The 25,271-nt window shown below is 35.2% G+C and overlaps 1 protein-coding gene across 1 annotated transcript in view; it reads left to right on the top strand.

Annotated features, from left to right (window-relative positions):
- Positions 1-24,254, top strand: part of EPHA3 (EPH receptor A3) — a 519,117-nt gene extending 494,863 nt beyond the window's left edge. The window contains exons 16-17 of the mRNA XM_036757104.1: positions 12,365-12,520; positions 23,874-24,254. Of these exons, the coding sequence (XP_036612999.1) occupies positions 12,365-12,520; positions 23,874-23,979 (262 nt within the window). The 3' untranslated portion in view covers positions 23,980-24,254. The remainder of the gene's footprint in view (positions 1-12,364; positions 12,521-23,873) is intronic.
- Positions 24,255-25,271: the final 1,017 nt, after the last annotated feature.

Here is a 25,271-nt window from a genome sequence, read left to right as displayed (position 1 = left end):
ATTAACAGTAATTACATATTCATATGTTACATCCGATCTGGGTCATGTGGAGGAAAGGTGACTGATTGGAGTGCTGTCACTAAGTGTGGCACAAACCAGATAAAAATGTAATTGAGAAATATTTAAGAAAATAAATGAAAATACAATAATACCTAGATAATATTACATTTAAAATCAATCAATATGTGGCCTGCAGAGATCCTTATGTATGGTTTAGTGGTCCCCATTTCAACATGCATTAGTTGCTATTGTGGAGTTTCAATGTAAGTTTATTGCTGGTTTGGAAAATATAGAGAAAAAAGCTCCACCATTTGTTGTTGATGTCTGCATTTATTTATTTATTTGGAGGGAAGAAGGGACTAGAACTGATGGGTGTCCCAGAAAACTTCTTGTTTTGAAGTCACCGTTAGATTCAATCCTTTAGAGCTCTAGCATCAGCTTGAGAATATTTGTTAGCTTAACGCTTCTATGTGCAAAAAATCTATTGTATCAAGGGCAGTGTTTTTTTTCTCGGCATCTGTAATTATTTGTTGATGGAGAGATTCCTTGAGTCTTCTGTATTAATAGGCATGAATTATATACAAAGCTAAACCAAGGAGAGGAAAAAAATTGGACCTTTCCATTTCTATTGTACTCTAGAGGGGCAAGACTACGAAAAGCAGCAAAAGGGAAAAAAATTAAACCTAACAGGGAAGAGGGAGAGAAAATAGGAGGAACATTATATTTTTGTTTCCCCTGAGTAAATATGCAATTTCCATGATTTCTTTTTAATGACCATAGTCTGTGACTAGTAGGTATTGATTTATGAAAAGCTGTAAAAGATCAGGTGGAACTCTGCAGGACATCGTTTACAGCTGCATGGATTGAAACCCATCTAATTTGTCCAGTAAAAGTGTGAGCTCATGGCGCACATCATCTAGCCCATAAATTTCCCAGTCAGACCACTGTCTGGGGGATGGGTCCAAAAAAATGCCTATCCATGCAGATGCTCAAAAAGCCCAGCATTCCCTTGGTGCATGTGAAGAGACATCACAGGCTCTTCACAGTGAGAGACAAATTCCTATTCATTGATAAACTATCCAGATGTCCTCTCTGAAAAGGAACGGAACCAATTTTTGCTTGCAATCCTCAGAGAAACCCTATGAGGAGAAAAATGATACTTTACAGTGCTGGTTATTCTGGGGTCACTTGCATTAAAATTAGGTCATTTTTTTGGTCTTGGTGATGCTTTGATCCAAGTTATAAACATAAAAACTCTGTTGGGCCACTCTAATCCCTAATCTCTGCATCCTGTTCTATTTCAACTTGTTGATACTAATTTCCTCTAAGCTGTTGTTGAGACAGGCCTCCCCCTTTTCTATAAGTAAAGTTTACTTTGAAAGAATGAACTATCTTGAATTGGGAAGTTACCCACATTTTACTTTAAGGCACACTTCATAAATATTCTGAATAAATGTCCTAAGGTTTGATACTTCAAACCACAAAACTATAAATAAAACTTGCTGCTTTTCACAGGACAAACAGTAGGATCTAGATAGGTGTTGCTACATAGCTTCTGTTTATCCCCAATATGTTGTATTTTGCAACAGAGTGACTGTTGCATCTCTAGATGATTTTTAAAACTGTTGTGTTTCCTAGTTTTCACATCATTTTCTTTGTTTAAAATTTCTTACAACTGATTCAGTACCCCTTGCCTTGTCTTTTTGCATGTTAATGTAGTAATCATTATTTCTCTAACTTTTCTAAGACATTTTCATTTGGAATTGCTAGAGGATTTTTTTCCCCTCTATATCAACTATCCATGTATGTTGTATATCCATTGATTTAGATCCTAAGTTTGGATATAACTGAAACTGAAATTGATCAAATTAATTTCATTATTGATAAAATATATATGTATCTTTCTCTCTCTATGTATACATATTTATATATACATATATATATATATATACACATATGCATAGTCTTGTTCTAAAAAAAATTACACCCATGACACTGTAAAGTATCAGACATTTTCTGAGGCAGGATATCAGACATAGCAATAGAACAAGGGCTGGATTTGGGGTTAGAGAACATGCATCATAATTATATCCCTTAAGACCTTTGTAAACTTGGTTAAGATATCACCACTTAATGGTTTGATTTCATTATTTATAAAGTGAAAGAGTTGGACTAGATGCCCTTTAAGGTCATTTCTTGCTCTAAATCTATGATTTTATCAAAAGCAGCTTATTTCAGAAAAAAACAACAGATTTGTACTTGTATATTGCAGTCCTCTCATTTCTAAGTACTTTACACACAGTTCTTAAAAAATAGATCTTTTGAAGTGATGAGTAATCAAAAAACTACAACGTGACTTTAAAAGTTAGTCGAGTATCAACTGACAAATATGGAAGAAAAAACCCCACGTACTCTTTTGTTGTTGTTGAGTTGTATCTGACTCTTTCTGATTCTGTGGACCATACTGTACATAGGGTTTTCTTGGAAGATACTTGAGTGATATGTAATTTCCTTCTCCAGTGGATTAAGACAGAGATTAAGTTCCTTGCCTAGGGTGACACAGTTGTCTGAGATCAAGTGTGAACTCGGATCTTCCTGATTCAAGGCCCAGCATTCTATCCTTGGTCACACAGCCAATAAGTGTCTGAAGTGAAACTGAACTCAAGAAGATGACTCTTCTTGACTCCAACCCAGGCACTCTATCCACTGTACCACCTGTCTCCCAAAAAACCTACATGTCATTAAAATAAACTAGCCTCATACAGTTAGTAAGAATCAGAGGCAGGATTTGAAATGAAGTCTTCCTGACTCTCCCTGATCCAACACTCTATCCACTCTATCCATCTCATAATATATTTATTTATAGTTTACATATCTGTAGTGCTACAATAATATATTGTATACTTTATAAAATATACTCCCAATAGATGTTTTTAAAATGAAAAATGAAATAAACAATATTCTTAAACTTTATTTAATTGCTCGAAGAGCAATTTTTTGTACTCACTAAAAATAGTATCACTAATGTTTTTAGTTAGAGCACTGTGAGTCAATATGGTACATTATTTTTGAAAATCTTAGTTTAACACTTTTTCCTGCATCAAAAGATGGCAATTAGCTGAAAGTGAACAAACAAGTGGTCACTACCACCTACCCTCTTTGCATCATATGTGAGACATGAGGCCATTCAAAATAATGATCATGTGAAGGCATCAATGTCTACTCATATATTAAATATTAGTATGTCTTAATTCCTATCTTTTTATTTCTAAAATTTTTATCTGGCATTTATAATTCTTTTTTTCTTTAAATTGATTTACACACTAATCACCAATCTTGTCACATGCCCTAATCTGGAGCTCTTTGTTTTCTATTACAAATTCTGGGAAATCTTACCATTGAGAGGTGGATGGCATAAGATTTGTAGGACAACACTCCATTTGCTTAAGGAAGTGATCAGCTGATTAGAATTATAGACCAGATTGAATGATTGCTTGATGAGAAGGAAGCTCTTTAATTTTTTTTAAATAATTCTCTTTTTCATATTTTTTTTAATATTTTTAGTTTTCAACATTGATTTCCACAAGATTTTCAATTACAAATTTTCTTCCCATTTCTACCCTGTCCCCTCTCCAAGATGGCATATATTGTGATTGCCTCATTCCCCAGTCAGCCCTCCCTTCTGTCACCCCACTGTGCCCTGCCCCATCCCATTTCCCCTAACTTTCTTGTAGGGCAAGATAGATTTCTATACCCCATTGCCTATGTATCTTATTTCCCAGTTGCATGTAAAAATAAATTGTTTTTGAGCATTTGTTTTTAGAACTTTGAATTCGAAATTCTCTCCCTTCTTCCCTCCCCATGCACCCTCCTTGAGAAGGCAAGCAATTCAACATAGGCCACACATGTATCATTATGCAAAACACTTCCATAATAGTCACATTGTGAAAGACTAACATTTCCATCCATCCTATTCTGTCCCCTTTTATTCAGTTTTCTCCCTTGACCCTGTCCTTTTTCAAAAGTGTTTGCTTTTGATTACCTCTTCCCCTGATCTGCCCTCCCTTCTATCATCCCCCCCTTATCCCCTTCTCCCTACTTTCCTGTGGTGTAAGAGTATGTATGTTATTCCCTCCTTAAGTCAAATCCAATGAAAGCAAGATTCACTCATTCCCTTTCACCTGCCCCCTCTTCCCTTCCAACAGAACTGCTTTTTCTTGCCACTTTTATGGGAGATAATTTACCCCATTCTATCTCTCCCTTTCTCCTTCTCCCAATATATTCCTCTCTCACACCTTAATTTTATTTTTTTAGATATCATCCTTTCGTATTCAACTCACCCTGTGCCCTCTGTGTGTGTGTGTGTGTATGTATGTATGTATGTATATATATATATATATATATATATATATGTATGTATATATATATATGTATATGTATATTCCCTTCAACTACTCTAATACTGAGAAAGGTCTCATGAATTATAAATATCACCTTTCCATGTAGGAATGTAAACAAAACTGTTCAACTTTAGTAAGTCCCTTATGATTTCTCTTTCTTGTTTACGTTTTCATGCTTCTCTTGATTCTTGTGTTTGAAAGTCAAATTTTCTATTCAGCTCTGGTCTTTTCACCGAGAAAGCTTGAAAGTCCTCTATTTTATTGAAAGTCTATATTTTGCCTTGGAGCATGATACTCAGTTTTCCTGGGTAGGTAATTCTTGGTTTTAGTCCTAGCTTCTTTGACCTCTGGAATATCATATTCCAAGCCCTTCAGTGCCTTAACGTAGAAGATGCTAGATCTTGTGTTATCCTGGTTATGTTTCCACAAGATTCAAATTGTTTCTTCCTGGCTGCTTGCAGTATTTTCTCCTTGCTCTGGGAGCTCTGGAATTTGGCGACAATATTTCTAAGAGTTTTCTTGTGGGGATCTTTTTCAGGAGGCGATCAGTGGTTTCCTTCAATTTCTATTTTACCCTCTGGCACTAGAATATCAGGGCAGTTCTTCTTGATAATTTCTTGAAAGATGGTGTCTAGGCTCTTTTTTTGATCATGGCTTTCAGGTAGTCCAATAATTTTTAAATTCTCTCTCCTGGGTCTATTCTCCAGGTCTGTGGTTTTTCCAATGAGATATTTCACATTGTCTTCCATTTTTTTTCATTCTTTTGGTTCTGTTTTATAACATTTTGATTTCTCATAAAGTCACTAGCTTGCACTTGCTCCAATCTAATTTTTAAGGTAGTGTTTCCTTCAGTGGTCTTTTGGACCTCTTTTTGCATTTGACTTGTTCTGCCTTTTGAGGCATTCTTCTCCTCGTTGGCTTTTTGGAGCTCTTTTGCCATTTGGTTTAGTCTATTTTTTAAGGTGTTATTTTCTTCAGTATATTTTTGGGTCTCCTTTAGCAAATTGCTGACTTTTTTCATGATTTTCCTGCATCACTCTCATTTCTCATCCCAATTATTCCTCTACTTCTCTTATTTGCTTTTCCAAATCCTTTTTGAGCTCTTCCACGGCCTGAGACCATTTCATGTTTTTCTTGGAGGCTTTTGATGTAGGCTCTTTAACTTTGTTGACTTCTTTCTGGCTATATGTTTTGATCTTCTCTGTCACCAGAAAAAGATTCTAAAGTCTGAGTCTGAGTCTGAGTCCCTCTTCTCTGCCTGTTCATGTTCCCAGCCCTTGAGCTTTTTGTCATGTTATGACTGCTTTCCGAGTAAAGAGTATTTTGTCCCAAGCTTTAGGGGCCATAGCTCTAGAATTTGTTCAGAGCCATTTTTTAGCGGTGCTTGGAGGGATTTGGAGGAGAGCTTAAGTGAGTCTCTGTTTTCCAGCTGCCATCTTGGCTCCACCTACCAAAGCTCTTTAATTTCAATGTCAGCTATCATCTGAAATACAGATTTAAGAATGTGCTGGAAATTAACAGTAGCTCTTTCTGGAGTATATCTTCATTCTGGATATGAATCAGTCAATCTTTATTAAGCACCTACTGTATGCCAGCTACTGTATTTAGTGCTTTAAAACACCCATAGGCAACAAGGCAATCATAATTATTCAGGTGACCTTTAAATTTTCCTCTAGATTCATCCCACCAGGTCCTCGAGTTCTACTTCTGTACCATTTTTTGATGTATTTGGTGATTGCACGTATCCCAAACTCTTTTTTTTATCACAGTCAGTTTTTCAGGGATATTTTTTTTTCTCTTGCACCATCTTCCTATCTTTCTTGGATTTGGGGACTAAGAGGATAGAGCTGTGGGAATATTGTTATCTTTTACAAGAGCATCTAACTTTAGCACAAACCTTATTAATTCAAATGGTCCAGAATTGGCTTCAGTAGTTCAAGTTTGTGAATTTCTAAAAACCTCAGAAGAGCACGGCCCTAGTCTATGTTTTCCTGTGTGTTCTGTATGGCTGGCAAATTTAAAGATCATATCAGACATGTGATGTAACATGTATCTTAATCTGTGGGGTGTTAATATCTACTTTCTTTAGTTTCATCTGTGGTGGCTCTAAAGAGACAATAACCTGACCTAACTCAACAGGCACAGTTAGACAGAATGATAGAGACCATACTTAAAGTGGATTAGACCAATGATTCACAATCCACATTAGAATCTCTAAGATATATTTAGGATATGAAGCCTAAGTATTATACTCTTTTTTTTTCCTTCTTCACAGTAAAACTATAAAAAGTCACCTGCAGGATACTGAAATCTCTCAGCTTCTGTGGTATTCCACTTTAATTTTCTGCTTTTTTCAGTATCATTGTGTTCATTCTGGTTAGAATTAATCTTTCTTTTGTATTAATTTCCCCATCTGTAGATTTCTTCATGATTGTCATATCATTGTCTTGTCATTTAAAGCCCTTGATAAACTTAGCTCGAACTACTTTTCCACCCTTATTATACATTATTCTCCTTTACATTATTCTCCTTTTTTCAAGACAGCCTGGTTTCTTTGCTGTTTCTTTTATGTGACACTTTATCACTCATTACTTCCCTTATCAACTCCACTATCCCACTCTCCACAACAGCTCCTCCAAACCTTTTCATTCCTCCCCAAACCTTTCACCCCCACCCTTATCCTCTCAGTTGATATCCTTGACTCATATTTACAGAAAAAAATGAGGCCATTTGTCACAAGCTTCTACTTTTCCCCTTTTCCTCATATCATATCACTCGGATGCCTTCTGCCATTCTCTGCTGCTTTATCCCTCCAATCCTCCTGATCTATATCTTGCCACTAGACCAAAGTGGCTCCAGAGAAGAGAGTGAGACTGGTGATTTTTCACAGTTCTGCCTCACTTAAATCCAATTCACTTGCAAATCATGATATTTCCTTTCTGATGTCATGGTCCTTTGGGAGAAGGAAGAACAAACTATAACAACAACAATCTACCCCTGTCTCACACAAAGAGGTGATATTACTCCTTACCAAGCCTAACCCTTCCACATGCACAAGCAATCTCTTAACAATCCATATCCTCCAACAGATTTCTCCCTCTGCCATTCCCCACTCTACTACTTACCTTCAATATCTTCCTATCTATTGGTTCTTCCCTACTGCCTACCAACATACCCATGTCTCTCCCATCCTTCAAAAAACCTCACTTGATCCTTCAGTCCCTGACAACTATCATCCTATATTTCTTCAACCCTTTGTGACTAAACTCCTTAAGAAAGCCATGCACAGCAGGTGCCTCTATTTCCACTCATCTTACTCCTTTACTTTCTGCAGTCCAGTTTCTGAGCTCATTCAGCTGAAACTTCATGTTCAAAGGTTTACCAGTTATCTCTTAATCGACAAATCTGATGGTCTTTTCTTAATCCCCATCCTTGTTGACCTCTCTGCCACCTTTCACATTGCTGATCATCACCATCTCCTCCTGGATACACTCTTCTTTATCAGTTTCCATGATACTAAGATTTTTATTACACAGCTTTCTCCTGCTATCCTCCTACTTATCTTACTGCTCCATAACAGTCTCCTTTGCTAGATCTTCATCCAGTTTATGCCAGCTAACCATTGGTATCTCTCTTAAATTCTAAACAAAGCGGTTTCTATTTTATTGCCTAGACCAATGGTTTCAAAATCAAATAGAAATTGACCCCTCCAGGCTTTTATTGGATCCCTACTGATCCATTTTGACATGGAAAATTATAAGTAACCATTCTCTATGTTACATTTTATTGTTGTTATTTGTTGTTCAACATTTCCCAAATACATCTGAATCTATTTTCCACTAGCACTGGGAAGCTTTGCCACCTGGAACTTGACACCTCTGACCTAGAAAAGAGGGAACTAATGAAGATTTTTGAACAGGAAAGTGATTTGTTTAGACTCAGTTGTTGAGAAGATTATTCTAGTAGCAGTGTGAAGGATAGATCCTATAAGGAAGAAACTGGAAATAGGGAGCCTAGGTAGGAAGCTATTGCAATAATCTGCTTGGTTTTGGCAATATGAATAAAGAGAAGGAAACACATGTGGGAGATGTTATAGAAGCAGAGTAATAGGAATTTGATGATTGTTTGTATGTCCATGTTTACATGTTCATGGTTTAGTACTTTCTAAGTCTAAAAATTGGAGTTTTGTGTGATATATATGATTAATCTTTTCATCAATTGACCCAATTAACTAGAACACCCCATTACCTAGCTGTTGCATGATTTACTTTCCTCTCTTGGTCCCAAGTCATTTAATAAAATAAAGAGTACTTGAACTCAACTATTCCATTGCCTACATAAGATAGCAGTTAATCTCGGTTTTTTTCTTGTCAAACAAGGTACAGTAGTGACTTGGGCTATTAATTAGCACAGAATATAGAGAAGACAGTGATCAAAGGTACACTGCAGCTAGACAGAAACAGAGGTGACATATAACTAGAGTTTTGCTGAATCCCTGTTCCCATTCAGAGGAAAGACTACTACCAGGAAGAAGTGGATAGTGATAATACAAGGTGAAGTGGTAGTCTTTCTTAAAATAATATTTACATGCAAGCAAGACAGCCTAGCAGTATGAGAATGAATTCAGAATAATAAAGTGCTATTTTCATCATTGAGTCTAGATTTTTTTGCAATGCTTCCCCCAGAGACCTGGAATAATGGAAAGAGCTTTTGATTCATTAGCAGAAGATCTGGGTTTGAATATTGTTTTTGCTACTTAAAAGCTCTTTGACCATGGACAAGTAGCTTCGCTACCCTTAGACTCAATTTTCTTATATGTAAAATTCAAAATGTAAATTTGAAAAAGAGGAAATTAGTCTGTGGCACTTATCTCCAAGTAAGGAAAACCTCAGTTCAGATACTTCCTCTGCCAATAAGGGTCAAGCCACTGTGGACAAACTACTTAACCTCTCAGTATCCCAAACAACTCTCTGAAATGTAAAATAATTGCTGATCTACATAAGAAGAGAGAATTTCCTTACCAATGAGTCCACACAGCAATGAAATCATCAGTTTAGAAAAAATAAAGCAAAACTGCTTTGCGCTACATATCACATAGGGTTGTTGTAAGGATCAAATAAGATAATGCAGTTCCAGAAGTTTGTAGACAATAAATTCTTTAAAAATGACCATAATAATGATGATAGTAGTAGGGAATCTTAACTATAAGGCTAACATGGGAAAAGAACCCCAAGTTCCATTTCTTAATTTAGAAATACCAAGTTGGCAAACTCTTCCAGTCACGTGGATGAAGAATAAGCATATTTGGCACAGACTATCAGTAATTTCTCATCATATTTCACTGAGACACAATTTCCAAGACACCTGCATGATTGATTGTACTGTTTTTTACTTTTGTTTTGTTTTGGTTTTCATCTGGGCCTGTGATTTTTTCCATGTGAGTAAACTTCCTGCTATGGAAACTCCCTTCCCTCATTCAGATCAGCAACTCTTCTATGATTTATATTGTTTCAGAATTGTCTGGGACATTGGTAGGCTAAGTGATGAGTCACTTCATTACACATCTAGTATGTGTCAGAAACAGAATTTGAACTCTGGTCTTCTCGACTCCAGGCTGACATTCCATGCTCCATGCACATGGCCTCACTTACTCCTAGGATAGTACAAATAAATGATCTGTTGGGTAGGACAGGGGCAGTTCATCTATGTCATGCTCAGTTCAACAGAAACTCATAAACTGATTAGTCCCATTCCCATTTCTGTGGTGGGAAAGCAAGAGACAGAAACATCCCTGAGCTTGACTTCAATTATCTGTGGCTAGTGTTGACTAGCTAGATTTTTATAACATAATTCCATGAGCTGTGACTTGGTTGGTGATGGGGGTATATGGGTGGACAGGCATGGTGCCAAGAAGTAATGGATGATGTTGCATTTCTTAATCAATGAGAGCTTCCTATGAAGTGAATTTTGGCTTAATTTCTTATCAGGAACATCTGAGAAGGTTATATTGTTATTCTCTTTCACACCCAATGTCCAGCAGATTCATATACTAGGCTTCTCCTTATAGGCAGACAGTGATGGCTCGCTCTCTCTCTCTCTCTCTCTCTCTCTCTCTCTCTCTCTCTGTTATTTTGATTTGACTTATTACCAGACCACAGAACAGTCAAGGAGTTGGCATTATGACAACTTTTCTGGGCTTTTGTGGATCCATAATTCATTGATTAGGATGCCTACTCCAACAGTGCAGATCAGAAATCATAAATAGATATTTATAAACAGATATTTATATATCTTATCCTATTCAATTCCTATCCATGTCCTCCAACAAACACACAGGAGAACTCATTATTTCACAGGTACCAATGTATTATTTAATTTAGCCCTTTGGCACCTCTTCTCTCCACCTACAAGACCAGCCCCCTTCATTTTTTGATTTTTTACTTTTTAGGCAGCTCCCCTTATGCTATTTCTCATACTTAAGTCAGAGTAGCAATATACCACCAAGTACTTTTGCTCACCATGCCCTTTAGGAAACTTTCATAGCTTATTGTGAAAATTCCCTTAAAAAAACAACAAAGAACAGATGAAATTATGTGGTTGGGGATAACATATGAACAATGGATGGAATGTTGGACTTAGGGCCAAGAAGAGCAGAGTTTGAAACCTTACTATGTTGCTTTGGGCAGCTTACTTAGTCTGTTTGGGTCTGAGCTTCCCTACTGGTAAAATGAAGAAGTTGGACTACATGGCATCCAAGGTCCTATTAAGTTCTAGATCTTTGATTGTGTGAAGACCCTGGGCAAATCACTTAACCTCTCTTCACCTCAGTTTTCTCATTTGCAAAATAGAGATATAATAGTACCCACTTCAGAGAGTTGTTGTAAGAATCAAAAGAGATACTGTATGTAACATGTTTGTCATACCCTAAAATGTTTTAAAGATACTATGATTATTATTGTTGTTATTACAACTTGAGATCATTTCATTCTATGAAGTCAAATGATTTTTTTAATCAGCAAAAAATAGGCACCAGTAGAAACTTATAATCGCATCACAGTGATGATGTGTCCTGATCATAGAAAATCCACCATGAAAGCCTGATTTTTTGTTGCCTTTTCATGTTTTCATCAAGTTGCCCTTTGTTGATTTGTGTATAGACCCTTCTCAAAAGGATTGTATAGAGATGAGAAAGCAGGCAAATGAGTTACTAATTTGTTTTTAATTTTTTTGTTAAAAGCTAAAAAAGATTTTTGTTTCTTTGTAAGAACACATATTTTTCATTCATTTAAAACATTTTCTTCTAAGTATCTTGAAAAGGTGTCTCTAGATGCCTTTAGTTCATGTGCTCGAAGATACAAGTTTTTCACTTAACACTATTTACATTTAAGTTTTTATTCCTTTTGTGGAATGATTCCTTAATGGAATTTGTGACATAATTTGTAACAACACCAACCAGTCTATGCTCATTTTACACTCTTCTTTAAGTACAGTCTGGAATGTTCAAACAACCCTTCAGAAAGCAAAATGAATAATATCTGCAAACGAACATTTAGTGGGCAGAATATGAAATGGGAAGAGGACATATCTCCTAAGCAACCAGACCAGTATTTGGGACTTCTTGTCTACTCACATAAATATATTCTAAATTAGCATCGTCTCTGCTAATGGTTAAAGAAAATTAAATTATAATGTAAGCATATATATCCTGCTTTGGCAAAGCTTCAGTGATTGAAAATGCAGGCGTGAGCTGAGTAGTCAGATTACTTAGACAAGATGATTACACAGTATTCCTCCCAGCTGCCAGCTTGAACAGATGAGGCCTAAGTGGCAGATAAATTCCACAAATGAGCAGCAAAGCTACATGCAGCCTAGAAGCCCTGCTGATGCTAATGTCAATTTTTAGACACAGTGTGAGCCTTTGCCTACTCTTTATCTGTAGACTTTATGAGTTTCTTTTCTTCCAGGCCATCAAACCTTCTCTTGGACCAAAGCAGTGTTGACATCACTACCTTCCGCACACTGGGTGACTGGCTCAATGGTATCCGAACCGGACAGTGCAAAGACATCTTCACAGGAGTGGAATATAGTTCATGTGATACCATAGCCAAGATTTCCACGGAGTAAGAAACCATCTTAATTAAAATGATTCAGAAAAAAATGGTGCAATGTTTTTTAATAAGAGCATAGTGGATATTTTATTATTAGAGAGCACCACAGTGGACAGAGTGCTGGACCTAGAGTCACGAAGACCTGAGTTTAAATCCTAAATGCGTGACCCTGGATAAGATGTTTGACTTCTCTCTGCCTCAATTTACTCATTTATAAAGTGGAGATTATAATCACACCTTCTGGAGTTTATTGTGAGGATAGAATGAGGCAATATTTGGAAAAGATACTTTCAGTTCCTAAAGTGTTACCTTCCTGTTATTATCATCATCACTAGCACCACCATCATCATCACCGTCATCATCATTATTGTCAGTATGCACTATAGCTTTGAGACATTTTTTACCCAGCCATTAAGCTGAGCTTAGGTTCTCTATTACTACATATGCTTGGTTCATTTCACTTTTTCACAGCTCTTCTCAAAGATTCTTTCTTTCATCTTTGTACTCCAGAAAACAGATGAGGACATATGTATCCTCTTTATCTTATAACCATACTACTCAACCAAGTCTTAAGTATACTGTTTTGACTATCCTGCTTTTTTCAGTGATTCTCACAAAAGCTCCCTTCAACAATTGTAGATAATTGAAAATTGCTCACATAGCATCCCCAAATCTATTGTGATTTTATTCTCTGTTTTTTTAACATGACAGTTTTTATTTTGAGGTGTTTTCCGCAAGATTTCCCAGACTAAGAAGGAAAAACCTCCAAGATGTTAAGACAATTTCCATTCTAAATATTCACGACTACTTGATACACATTCTATATGATAACTACCAAGAATAAATATTTATTAAAGAGTTATTTTCTGATGCTGTATATGCAAATAGATATGTTTGATAAGATATGTTTGATAAATAAGATATATTTGACAAGATATATTTGAAAAATAAGGAATGGCCCTTGCCCTCAAATGTCATGCAATCTAGAAGGGGACTCAGGCCTGACACATAAAAGGTTAAACCATCCATGATGGGCTAAAGTCAGAAAGGTGTAGTGATTCCAGCTCAGCCATTTATTGGCAAGGTAACTTTGGGTATATTCTTCCCAGGCCTTAGTTTATATATGCAAAATATAAACATTAGTAATACCTACTAAACAGGAGTCCTGAGAGGGTCAAATGAGATAATCTATATAGAAGCATATTTTAAAAATGTAAAGTGTTATTATTACAGACATTAAATATCAGGTGATATAGTATGATAAATTTCATGATTAGAATCACTTTAATCAGCTTTCTTCAAAGCTATGCCTAATTGGAATAGCTTAGTAATGTAATTGATACTAACAACTTCATTGGTTAACTGTTCCAGAGGACTCGTAATTACCTACCTGCTGATAGAGAGATAATGAACTCAGAGTACAGAAATAAAGTGACAAGTTATCAATTTAATAAGCAACATTTGGAGAAATGGTAAATGCAAAACTTCACCTGAACCATACCCAATTGAGAGCCAAAAGTGTATCCTCTTGGAAATAAAGTGTTCCAAATTTATTAAATAGATTTTTTATTTTAAAGAGCCAAGTGAAGTGGTAGTTTCTCTTAAACCCCTATACATTATCTCACCTCCAATATAGCCCGGGAAAAAGCAAATGCTGAGTGTGATTTGCTTAACATAGAATTTATCCCTCTTAATATAGTCTAAGCCATGACTATTCAGAACTCAGGTAAACATAAAGAGAAAGCCTCCATTTTTTATTCTTTTTATTCTTTTATCTCCTTGTCAAAATCAAGTACATGTTTTCCTTGCCTGTAATTACCATTAATTTCATAATACATAGCTTATACATTTTAAGCTAAGAAAATATTTCCAAAGGAATGAGGGGGATGTCCAGAAACACATTCAGATTTGGTCCTATGTGCCTCAAATTCCTATTATATTTATGTGATAAAGTGGGATTGATCCTGTTGCAAACTCAGATTGTCCTTAAAGATACATTCAAGATTTTTGATTTAGGGCTTTGGTTTTTGAAACTTTGCATGATTATTTCCTTGTATGCTTATAAGTCTTGCCTCTATGTATTTCTTTTCTTGCCTTCCACCATTAATTTAACACTTAGTATTAACTCATACTTTTATTGGACTTTATGTCAGCAGACCTGTAATGAGAAAAACTTTGCAACTTCATTGATCTCCAAGTGCTCTCCTCATGTATTCTGCCGTAATACCTTTTTTGAAGTCATTTCAGTGGTTGTTTATAAAGCAGTTGACTCCACATGTCAGAAGATTTTGATCTTAAAACTTTACCTCTTAAATTTTTTTGTTTCCTTCAGACTTTCATTATTATATTTGCCATCTGACATTTGTGCTGATGTTATATAAAATACCAAGGGAAAAGTGTAAAAATCTTCTGTAATAAAGGAAAAAAAATCCCACTCAGATAAGAAATGCAGAAAAGGGTGTGGCCAAAATGACAGAGAAAAGCCAGAAAGTTGCCTGAGCTCTCCCCAGTTTCCCACGGAAACAGCATTAAATCAAGCCTCTAAACAGATTCTGAAGCAACAGAACCTACAAAAAGACAGAGTGAAAAAAAATTTCCAGCTTAAGATAGCTCTCAAGGAGTTCAGTAAAGGTCTATCTCACTTGGGTAAAAGAGGAGAGCTGCTACATGCAGATGGTATCCGGGCAAGCCAGTGGGAGGCTCTTAGCTACAGCATAGATCAGCAGTGGCACAGCATGCCAGCTGTGAGGCCTACGGCCCCAGCACAAAAGGCAAACTGCCAGCCCAGGAATCCCTGCCCCAACAGGTGCAATAAGGCTTGACCGCAAAGCACAGTAGGCAACCTTCCATTACCGGAAGCCACAGAGCAGAAAGCCAGTGACCAGGCATCTGGCCCCCAGCACAAGGAGTCTAGGACAAGAAGTTTGCCTCAGGAGCAGAGTTCAATTTTAAAAGTCATGAAATATGCTAAAAATGAGTAAGAAACTGAAAAGAGCCCTGACCATAGAAAGTTACTATGGTGACAGGGAAGATCAAAACACAAACTCAGAAGAGGACGACAATGTCAAAACGGCTACATGCAGAGACTCAAAGGGAAAGACGAATTGATCTCAAGCCCAAAAACATTCTTGGAAGATATCAAGAAGGATTTAAAATGTCAAATAAGAGAGGTAGAAGAAAAACGTGGAAAAGAAATGAGAGGTATACAGGAGAGAGTCAATAGTTTGGAAAAGGAAGGATAAAAATTGACTGAAAAGAACAATACCTTAAAAAATACAATTGACCCACTAGAAAAAAAATCCACTGGAGAAAAGAGCTCTTTGAAAAGTAGAATTGGCCAAATGGTAAAGGAAGTACAAAAGCTAACTTAAGAAAATAATTCCTTAAAAATTAGAATTGGGCAAGTGAAAGCTAATGACTCAGAGACATCAAGAATCAGTCAAAAAAATTGAAAGAATGAAAAAATAGAATAAAATGTAAAATGCCTCATTGAAAAAACAACTGACCTGGAAAATAGATCCAGGAGAGACAATTGAAGAATTGTTGGACTACCTAAAAGCCATGATCCAAAAAAAAAAAAAGACTGAACAGCATCTTTCAAGAAATTTTCAAGGTAAACTGCCCTGAGGTCTTAGAAACAGAGGGTGAAATAGTCATTAAAAGCATCCATGAATCACCTCTTGAAAAAGATCTCAATTTGAAAACTCCAAGTAATATTGTAGCCAGATACCAGAATTACCAGGTCAGGGAGAAAAATACTGTAAGCAGCCAGAAAGTAACAGCTCAGATATCAAGGAGCCATAGTCAGGATTGCACAGGACTTAGCAGCTTCTGCATTTAAGAATCAGAGGGCTTGGAATATGATATTCTGGAAAGCAAAGGAGCTTGGATTATAACCAAGAATCAACTACCCAGAAAATAAGAGCATCATCTTTCTGGGAAAAAGCTGGAAACTCAATAAAATAGCAGACTTTCAAACGTTCCTGATGAAAAGACCAGAGCTGAACAGATAATTCAATCTTAAAAGATTCAAGAGAAGCATAAAAGGTAAATAGGACAGAAAAAACATGTTATTCAAAAGGTTAAACTGTTTACATCCCTACATGGGAAAATGATACTTGTAACTCTTGAGAACTATGTCCCTATTAGGGCAGTTGGAAGGAGTATACATAGACAGAGGGTGTGGGCATAAGTTGACTTTGATATGATATACAAAAATATAAAAAAATTGAAATATAAAAATTTAGGGGTGAAAAAGGATTATCTTGGGAGAAGAAGAAAGGGGGAGGGAAACAGAATAGAGTAAATTACATGAAGAAGCACAAAAGACATTACTGTACAGGGAAAGATGGGAAGGGGTGAGCATTGGTTGAACCTCACTCATTGGATTTGGCTTGGAGAGGGAATAACATACATACTCAGTTGGGTATAGAAATGTATCATAATCTATAGTGAAGTAGGAAGGGAAAGAAAAGGGAGAGGGACTGGTAGAAGAGAGGGCAGAAAGGAGGGAATAGGAAAAAGAAAAGGGAGGGGGGATGATACAAGGGAGAGCAGATTGAGGCAGGCAGAAGCAAAACACTGGTGAAGAAGGGCAGGGTAAAGGGAGAGAGAAAAGTATAAACAGGTAAAAAATGGATGGAGGGAAATACACATTAGTAATCATAACTGTGAATATCAATGGGATAAGCTTTCCCATAAAACAGAAGTGAATAGCAGAGAGGTTTAAAACCAGAATCCTACAATATGTTGTTTAAAAGAAATACATTTGAAGCAGAGAGATATACACAGAGTAAAGGTAAAAGGCTGGAGCAAAATGTATTACATTTTAGCTGATGTTAAAAAAAAGCAAGGAGAACAATCCTGATCTCAGCCAAATCAAAAGCAAAAATAGATCTAATTAAAAGAGATAAGGAAAGAAACTACATCTTGCTAAAAGGTACCATAGACAATGAAGTAACATCAATACTAAACATACATTCACCACATTGCATAGCATCCAGATTCTTAGAGGAGAAGTTATGTGAGTTACAGGGAAAAGTAGACAGCAAAGCTATATTAGGGACCTAAACCTCCCCCTCTCAGAACTAGATAAATCAAACCACAAAATAAACAAGAAAGAAGTTAAGGAAGTGATATTTTAGAAAATTTGGATATGATAGAACTATGGAGAAAATTGAATGAGGAAAAAAAGGAATATACCTGTCTCTCAGTGGTACATGGCTCCTTTGCAAGAACTTACCATAAAAAGGGCATAAAAATTTGATATTCAAATGCAAAAAGGCAGAAATTTTAAATGCATTTTTTCAGATCATGATGCAATAAAAATTACATGTAATAAAGGGCTCTGGAAAGATAGACTAAAAACTAATTGTAAACTAAATAATCTTAAAGGATGAGTGGGTCAAATGACAAATAACAAATCATAGAAACAATATTTTTATAAAAGAAAAAGGCAATAATGAGACAACATACCAAAACTTATGGGATGCAGTGAAAGCAGTATTTAGGGGAAATTTTATATCTCTAAATGCTTGCATGAATAAAATAGAGAATGACAAAATCAATGAATTGGGCATGCAGCTGAAAAAGCTAGAAAAGGAACAAATTAAAGATCCCTAATTAAACACCAAATTAGACATTCTGAAAATCAGAGATTAATAGAATTTAAAGCAAGAAAACTATTGAATAAATAAATAAAAAGGTAATTTTATGGTAAAATAATAAAATAGATAAACCTTAGGTAATTTTATTTAAAAAAAGGAAAAGCAAATTACCAATATCAAAAATGAAAAGAGTGAATTCACCACCTTTGATGTGGAAATTAAAGCAATACTTAGGAGCTATTTTGCCAATGATCTTAGTGAAATGGATGAATATTTACAAATAAAATATTTAAATATCCCCATTTCAGAAAAAAATGAAATTGAACAAGTCCTCAGTGAACTTTCTAAGAAATAATCTCCAGCGCCAGATGGATTTACAAGTTAATTGTACCAAACATTGAAAGAACAACTCATTCCAATACTATACAAATTATTTGGCAAAATAAGTTAAAAAGGAGTCCTACCAAATTCTTTTTTATGATATAAATATGGTGCTGATACCTAAACCAGGAAGAGCCAAAACAGAGAAAGAAAATTATAGACCAATTTCCCTAATGAATATAGATGCTAAAATTTTAAATAAAATATTAACAAAGTGATTACAGAAACTTATCATGAGGATAATACAATATGACCAAGTGAAATTTATAGCAGGAATGCAGAGCTAGTTGAACATCTGGAAAATTTATCAGCATAATTGACCATATGAATAACAAAATTAACAGAAATCATATGGTTATCTCAACAGATGCGAGAAAAGCTTTTAACAAAATACAGCACCCATTCCTATTAAAAGCACTAGAGAGCATTGGAATAAGTGGAGTCTTCCTTAAAATGATAATTAGCATCTATTAGTAACCATCAACAAATTGTATATAATGGGGATAAACTAAAAGCATTCCCAGTAAGATCAGGGGTGAAACAAGGATGTCCATTGTCACCACTGTTATTCAGTATTAAAATATCAGAAATGTTAGCTTTGCCTCTTATTTATCAATAAGGGAAGAAAAACAAATTGATGGAATTAGAAAAAGAATTGAAGGTAACAGAGCTATGACTCTTTTAAAATGATATGATACTATACCTGGAGAATCCTAGAGAGTCAACTAAAAAACTACTTGAAATACTTAACAACTGTAACAAAGTTGTAGGATATAAAATAAACTCATATAAGTAATTGTCATTTCTGTATATCATGAACAAAGGCCAACAGCAAGAGAGAGAAAGAGAAATTGCATCTAAAATAACTGATAGTCTACCTGCCAATTCAAACTGAGGAACTGTTATATGAACACAATTACAAAACACTTTTCACACAATGTCCGAAATAATTGGGAAAATGTCAGTTGCTCATGGGTAGAATCAACTAGTATAATAAAAATGACAGCTCCACTAAAATTAATTTACTTACTCAATGCCATACCAATCAGACTACCAAAAATTATTTTACAGAGCTAGAAAAATAACGACAAAATGCATCTGGAAGAACAGAAGATTCAGAATATCAAGGGAATTAGTGAAAAGAAATTCAAGGGGAGGTGGCCTAACTGTACCAGTAGCAATAGTCAAAACTACTTGGTACTGGCTAAGAAAAACGAGTGGTGGATCAGTGGAGTAGGTTATGTAAGCAAGACACAATGGTAAATGACTATAGTAATTTACTGTTTGATAAACCCAAAGACTCCAGCTTCTGGGTTAAGAACTCATTATTTGACAAAAACTGCTGGGAAAACTAGAGAATAGTATGGCAGAAATTAGGGCTAGACTATCATCTTAGACTATATACCAAGATAAGGTCAAAATGTATACGTGATTTAGACAAAAAAGGTGATAACATAACCAAATTAGGAGAGCAAGGAATAGTTTGCCTGTCAGCTTTAAGGAGAAGGGAAGAATTTATGACTGAACAAGATATGGAGAAGAATATGAAATGCAAAGTGGTTAATTTTGATTACATTTAATTAAAAAGGTTTTGCACATACAAAGCCCATGCAGCCAAGATTAGAAGGGACGCAGAAAGCTGGGAAACAATTTTTACAGCCAATGTCTCTGATAAAGGCCTCACTTCTAAATTTTGTAGAGAACTGAGTCAAATTTATAAGAATGCAAATCATTCCCCAATTGATATATGGTCAAGGTTGTGAACAGGCAGTTTTCAGAGGAAGAAAGTAAAGTTATCTATAGTCTTGAAAAAAATGCTCAAAATCACTTTTGATTAGAGAAATGCAAATTAAAACAACTCTGAATTATCACCTCACACCTATCAGATTAGGTAATATGATGAAAAACTAAAGTGATAAATTTTGGGGAAGATATGGAAAATTGGACACTAGTACAGTATTATGAGTCAGTTGTGAACTGATCCAACCATTCTGGAGAGCAATTTGGAACTATACACAAAGTTCTATAAAACTTTGATCCAGCAACAACACTACTAGGTGTGTAACCCAAAGAAATTATGAGAAAGCAAAAAGGGCCCACATGTACAAAAATATTTATAGCAGTTCTTTTTGTGATGGATAGCCAAAATTTGGAAATTGAGGGGATGCCCATATATTGAAGAATGGCTGAACAAGTGGTGGTATATGAATGTAATGGAATACTATTGTGCTATAAGAAATGATGAGCAGTTGCAATTGAGAAAAACCTGGAAAGATTTGCATGAACCGATGCTGAGTGAAATGAGCAGAACCAGGAGAATATTATACAAAGTGACAGCAACATTGTGTGATGACCGACTCTGACAGACTTAGCTCTTCTCAGCAATTCAATGAGCTAAGACAATACCAAAAGTCTCATGATGGAAAACACTATGACATCTGGAGAAAGAACCATAAGTCTGAATGCAGATCAAAGTATAATATTTTCTCTTTTAGTTTTGTTCAGTTTTTTCTTTCTAATTATTTTTCCCTTTTGTTTTGATTCTTCTTTAAAACATGACTAATGTGGAAATATGTTTAATCTGATTGTACATGTATAACCTATATCAGGTTTCTTTTGTCTTGGGGCAGGGAGAGGAGAGGGAGAGAGGGAGAAATATTCAGAACTCCAAATCTTATAAAAACGGATACTGAAAACTATACTTACCTCTAATAACAAAAATATGAAATACTATTAAGTTGGGGGAAAAAGGAATACAGATAAATAAAGGGAAAATCTAGTTACTTATCATGGTAACCAGGGAGCACTAATCATAAACAGGAAAATGAAAAGCATAAACCACAAAGGATACAGGAAATGGATACTTCTTTGAAAGGAAATAATAAAGAAGTGCTACACTCCTAGGGGAATGCAGGGGCATACATTTAGCTTTTAAAATAAATTATTTGGAAGAAGGTATACAGATTACAATCTACAAAGTTACACATGAAACTAAATTCTTCTGGATAGTGTTATGACAAGCCAAAAGAGAAACTAGAGGATAAACTCTAAAAAAAACATAAAGAGTCAGCTTTACTTGGGCCACCTAGGAAAATGCAATCCAAACTAAACAGAGTGACTTTTAAACAAGACTCATTCAGGCAGTGGCATAAAAGACTGACCTCATTTTATAGTTATACCTCTTACAATTTTTAAGATAGATTCCAGTATAAAGGATTCAATATGGTACAGAGAAAAGAGCACAGAGTCTAGATTCACCTGAGTTCAAATCTTATTTCTAGTGCTTACTGCCTGTGTGACCTTGGACAAGTTAGGTGATGTTCCTATTCTTCATAGATATGTAATATTAGTATATCACCAGAACAAAACAAAACAAAAACCAATCAGTGCTAAACATGACCAAGAAGATTATTTCAAATAATGATAATAAATAAATACATAACAAATATATCATTTTAAGGAATATAAAGTATTTTATACATTTTAGATAACTTGATCTAAAATAATGAACTTTTTTCTACATTCCATTGTAAAACATCCCCCAACTCCAATGATTGTACTTACCAAGATCCCCTGTGCTCTGATACCTTCCTCAGGTAAAAAGGTATACTCAGACTTTTTTGATTGAGTTACAAAATCAATTAGTCAACCATGGTGCAAATTAAGTTGACCAAGTTCTTCTTAAAGATGGAAGTTTTATTATTAGCCATTGGATAAAATCAGATGACACTACACAGGAAATTATTTGGATTAGACAGCCTTCAGGTGTGTTACAGAAGGGATTTCAGGAGAAAGTAGCTAAGTAGGGGTGGTTTGAGGTCCTTTACACATGTACCAGGAAGCAGAAAGTGGGGTGCAATGCTTCTCTTCTCTCCATTAACTATGTTGTTAGAGATGCTGATCCACTAACAAATAATGTATCTGGCCGGAAGATCAAAGGGACAAAATTAGACATACCAAAGAAAAACATCTTCAAAGAACATGACCTCTTTCTCAGTGGGGAATTATAGAATGCAAATCCAGTTATGGATTTTGCAAAGGCTTACTGACCCTTGGAGCCCATCAGAGATCTATGCCTCCAGGGAACTTTATGAGGACTTTGTAAAAGGAGGAAGTATTTAACCTTTGGTTAAACCAAATTAGTCCTTTCTAAATTTCTCCCCAAGTACCTTCTCTGTGGAAGGGGACAGCAAACCCCTCATTTAGGGGAGGAGAGCACTGTTTTATAACACCTATTATTGTGACACGTTTTCAGTAATATCGTTTTGCAAAAATTGATATCAATAATTCGTTGATACTGGACAGATGTTAACTAATTAACATGGGGAACACACAAGATGGTATCTTATAAGCAGCAATACTGATATCCCTCAGGCCCAATCCCTCAAAATCATACATAGAATCCCAATGGAAGAAGTAGTACTCTACTTTATAGGACCCTACCCAATTGAGAGTTGAGGCTAATGCCTCAGAAAAGTGGGTGCTATAATACAAGGACATATCGTTTCTTTACCTGAAACAAGAGGGAAGATTAATGGTGAACTTCAATAATAGTGGAAATCTTCAATAACAGACACAAGCTAGTTATGCAAATCAGAATGGGCTTAGATGAATTTATGAATTTGTGATGTGTTATCAAGCCACTCAGAAGTGTTTGAACTATGTTACTCTGCTCTGGAGTTTAGTATTTGTAAAACATTCCTTCTTTGGTATTGCTGATTTACATGAATAGCTAGGTTTAGTTATATTGACCAATTTCTTACTCAAGATGGAATTTCTTGGCTAATGTAAACATTCATAAAGTATGATATTTGATCAAACACAGAATATATCAGTTGATTAAAGTATTTTTGTGAGCACAAATTTAATTAGTCATACAAATTGTTTGAGTTATGATTTATAAGACACCTGACAATGCTAAAAGTTTGACTGAAGATGACTGGAAAATGGAAATATACCAGGGATGTCACGTATTGGTACGGCTATATATTATTGCACCATTCAAGAGGATGACTTGTTTAGATCAGCACTATTTTGAATTAGTAATTTTTAAAAATGCTAGTAGGATTAGGAGCTGACATTTACACAACAATTTAAAATTTGTGGAATGCTTTACACATATTATCTCCTTTAGAACTCACAGCAACCCTGAGAGGTATTTGCTATTATAACCCCATTTTACAGATGATTTCCCCAGTTACTTAGCTAGTGAATATAAAAGGCAGAATTTGAACTGAGACCTGTCTGATTCCAAGTCCAGCATTCTGACCACTACAACCATTACCATGTTGATTTGGCGGGGGGAGCCTTGGGGGAGTATGTCTGTGTACATTAATACACATTCAAAAAACTCACTGGATCTGTTGCCTTTCTTACAGTGACATGAAGAAGGTTGGTGTCACCGTTGTTGGGCCACAGAAGAAGATCATCAGTAGTATTAAAGCTCTAGAAACACATACCAAGAATGGTCCTGTTCCTGTGTAGAACAGCAAATTGATGAGACCTTGACAAAACTAGTTGCTGCCAAAGGTGCAGTGACATTTGGAGTTAGCATATTTCAGCATTGAGAATATTGTTGCAAGTTCCATGCCCGCAAAGACACTCAAATATGAGTAAAAAATGCCTTAAAATCGGAGTGATACTTTTTTATCAGTTGGTGGATGGTTGGATGGATGATTTCCCCTCTTATAGTAAATGAATGATTACATTCAAAATTATTCATTTAAGTCTTTCAGAACAAAATTGTGAACAAGGAGCCATTGAACATAAACTGAGTACCGTAAAAGATATACAGGTGAAAATTCTAGTGGACACGTGGACTCTGTTTGATAACAGCAGCCCAAATTGAAGAAAAAAGACTTACAGTATTTTTATACACAAAGGAGATCTGTAACAGGTATTTTGTTTCCTTAAAAACAAGCAAAATAGAGGACTTTATACCTCAACCTAATCATATCGACTATCCTGCCGTTTTAATAATAATTCTCTTTCATCTGTTAAACTATGGAAATAAAGCTTATAGTGGTTTTAAGTAATAGTTTACAAATGTTTTCTTGGCCTTATGTTAGATTTCTGAAGTATGTTCATGAAAAAGTGTCTTAATTTTTGGAAAAAAGATTATTTTCTTTTACATTTTTGTTGTTTTATATTTATGCTTTGATGTTTAAATTTGGGATTGTTACTGCCAAGTGCCAAATGCTTCCTCAAAAAGTCAATATTAGGGAACATAATTAGCTAGGCATATAGTACCATGAGTTAGTTTCTAAATTTATGGAACATCCACTCCTCTTCTTTATGAATATGTCTATGTCTTTATCTAAGAAGGAAAAATAAAAATTATTTTCCAATTCGTGAATTAAAATAAGCCCTTAGAGTTCAACCATTTCGTCTCTCAATTTATTAATGAGATGTATTAAGCTCCTGGCTTAGTGTATTATACAGACTTGTGACTATATATATATATATATATATATGTATATACATATATATATATATATATACATACATACATATATATGTATGTATGTGTATATATATGTATGTATGTATATATATATATATATATATATATTTCCTACTAAATAACACTGACCTATGACTCTCTTAATTGGTAAAGCTACTATCCCTGACTCCATATTCTCTGGGTAGACATTGGCAATGTTGGAATGAAGTGGAATTAAATTCCCAACTGGTACATAAGATCCATCTGCAAATTATAAGACAATGTCTTTATGTCCATAAATAGACCATTGCATAATGATAATGACTTGCAACCT

Source organism: Trichosurus vulpecula, chromosome 4, assembly GCF_011100635.1.
Source record: "Trichosurus vulpecula isolate mTriVul1 chromosome 4, mTriVul1.pri, whole genome shotgun sequence".
NCBI lineage: Eukaryota > Metazoa > Chordata > Mammalia > Diprotodontia > Phalangeridae > Trichosurus > Trichosurus vulpecula.
Note: the sequence above shows the minus strand (reverse complement) of the source record. Positions and strands in the feature narration are given on the sequence as shown.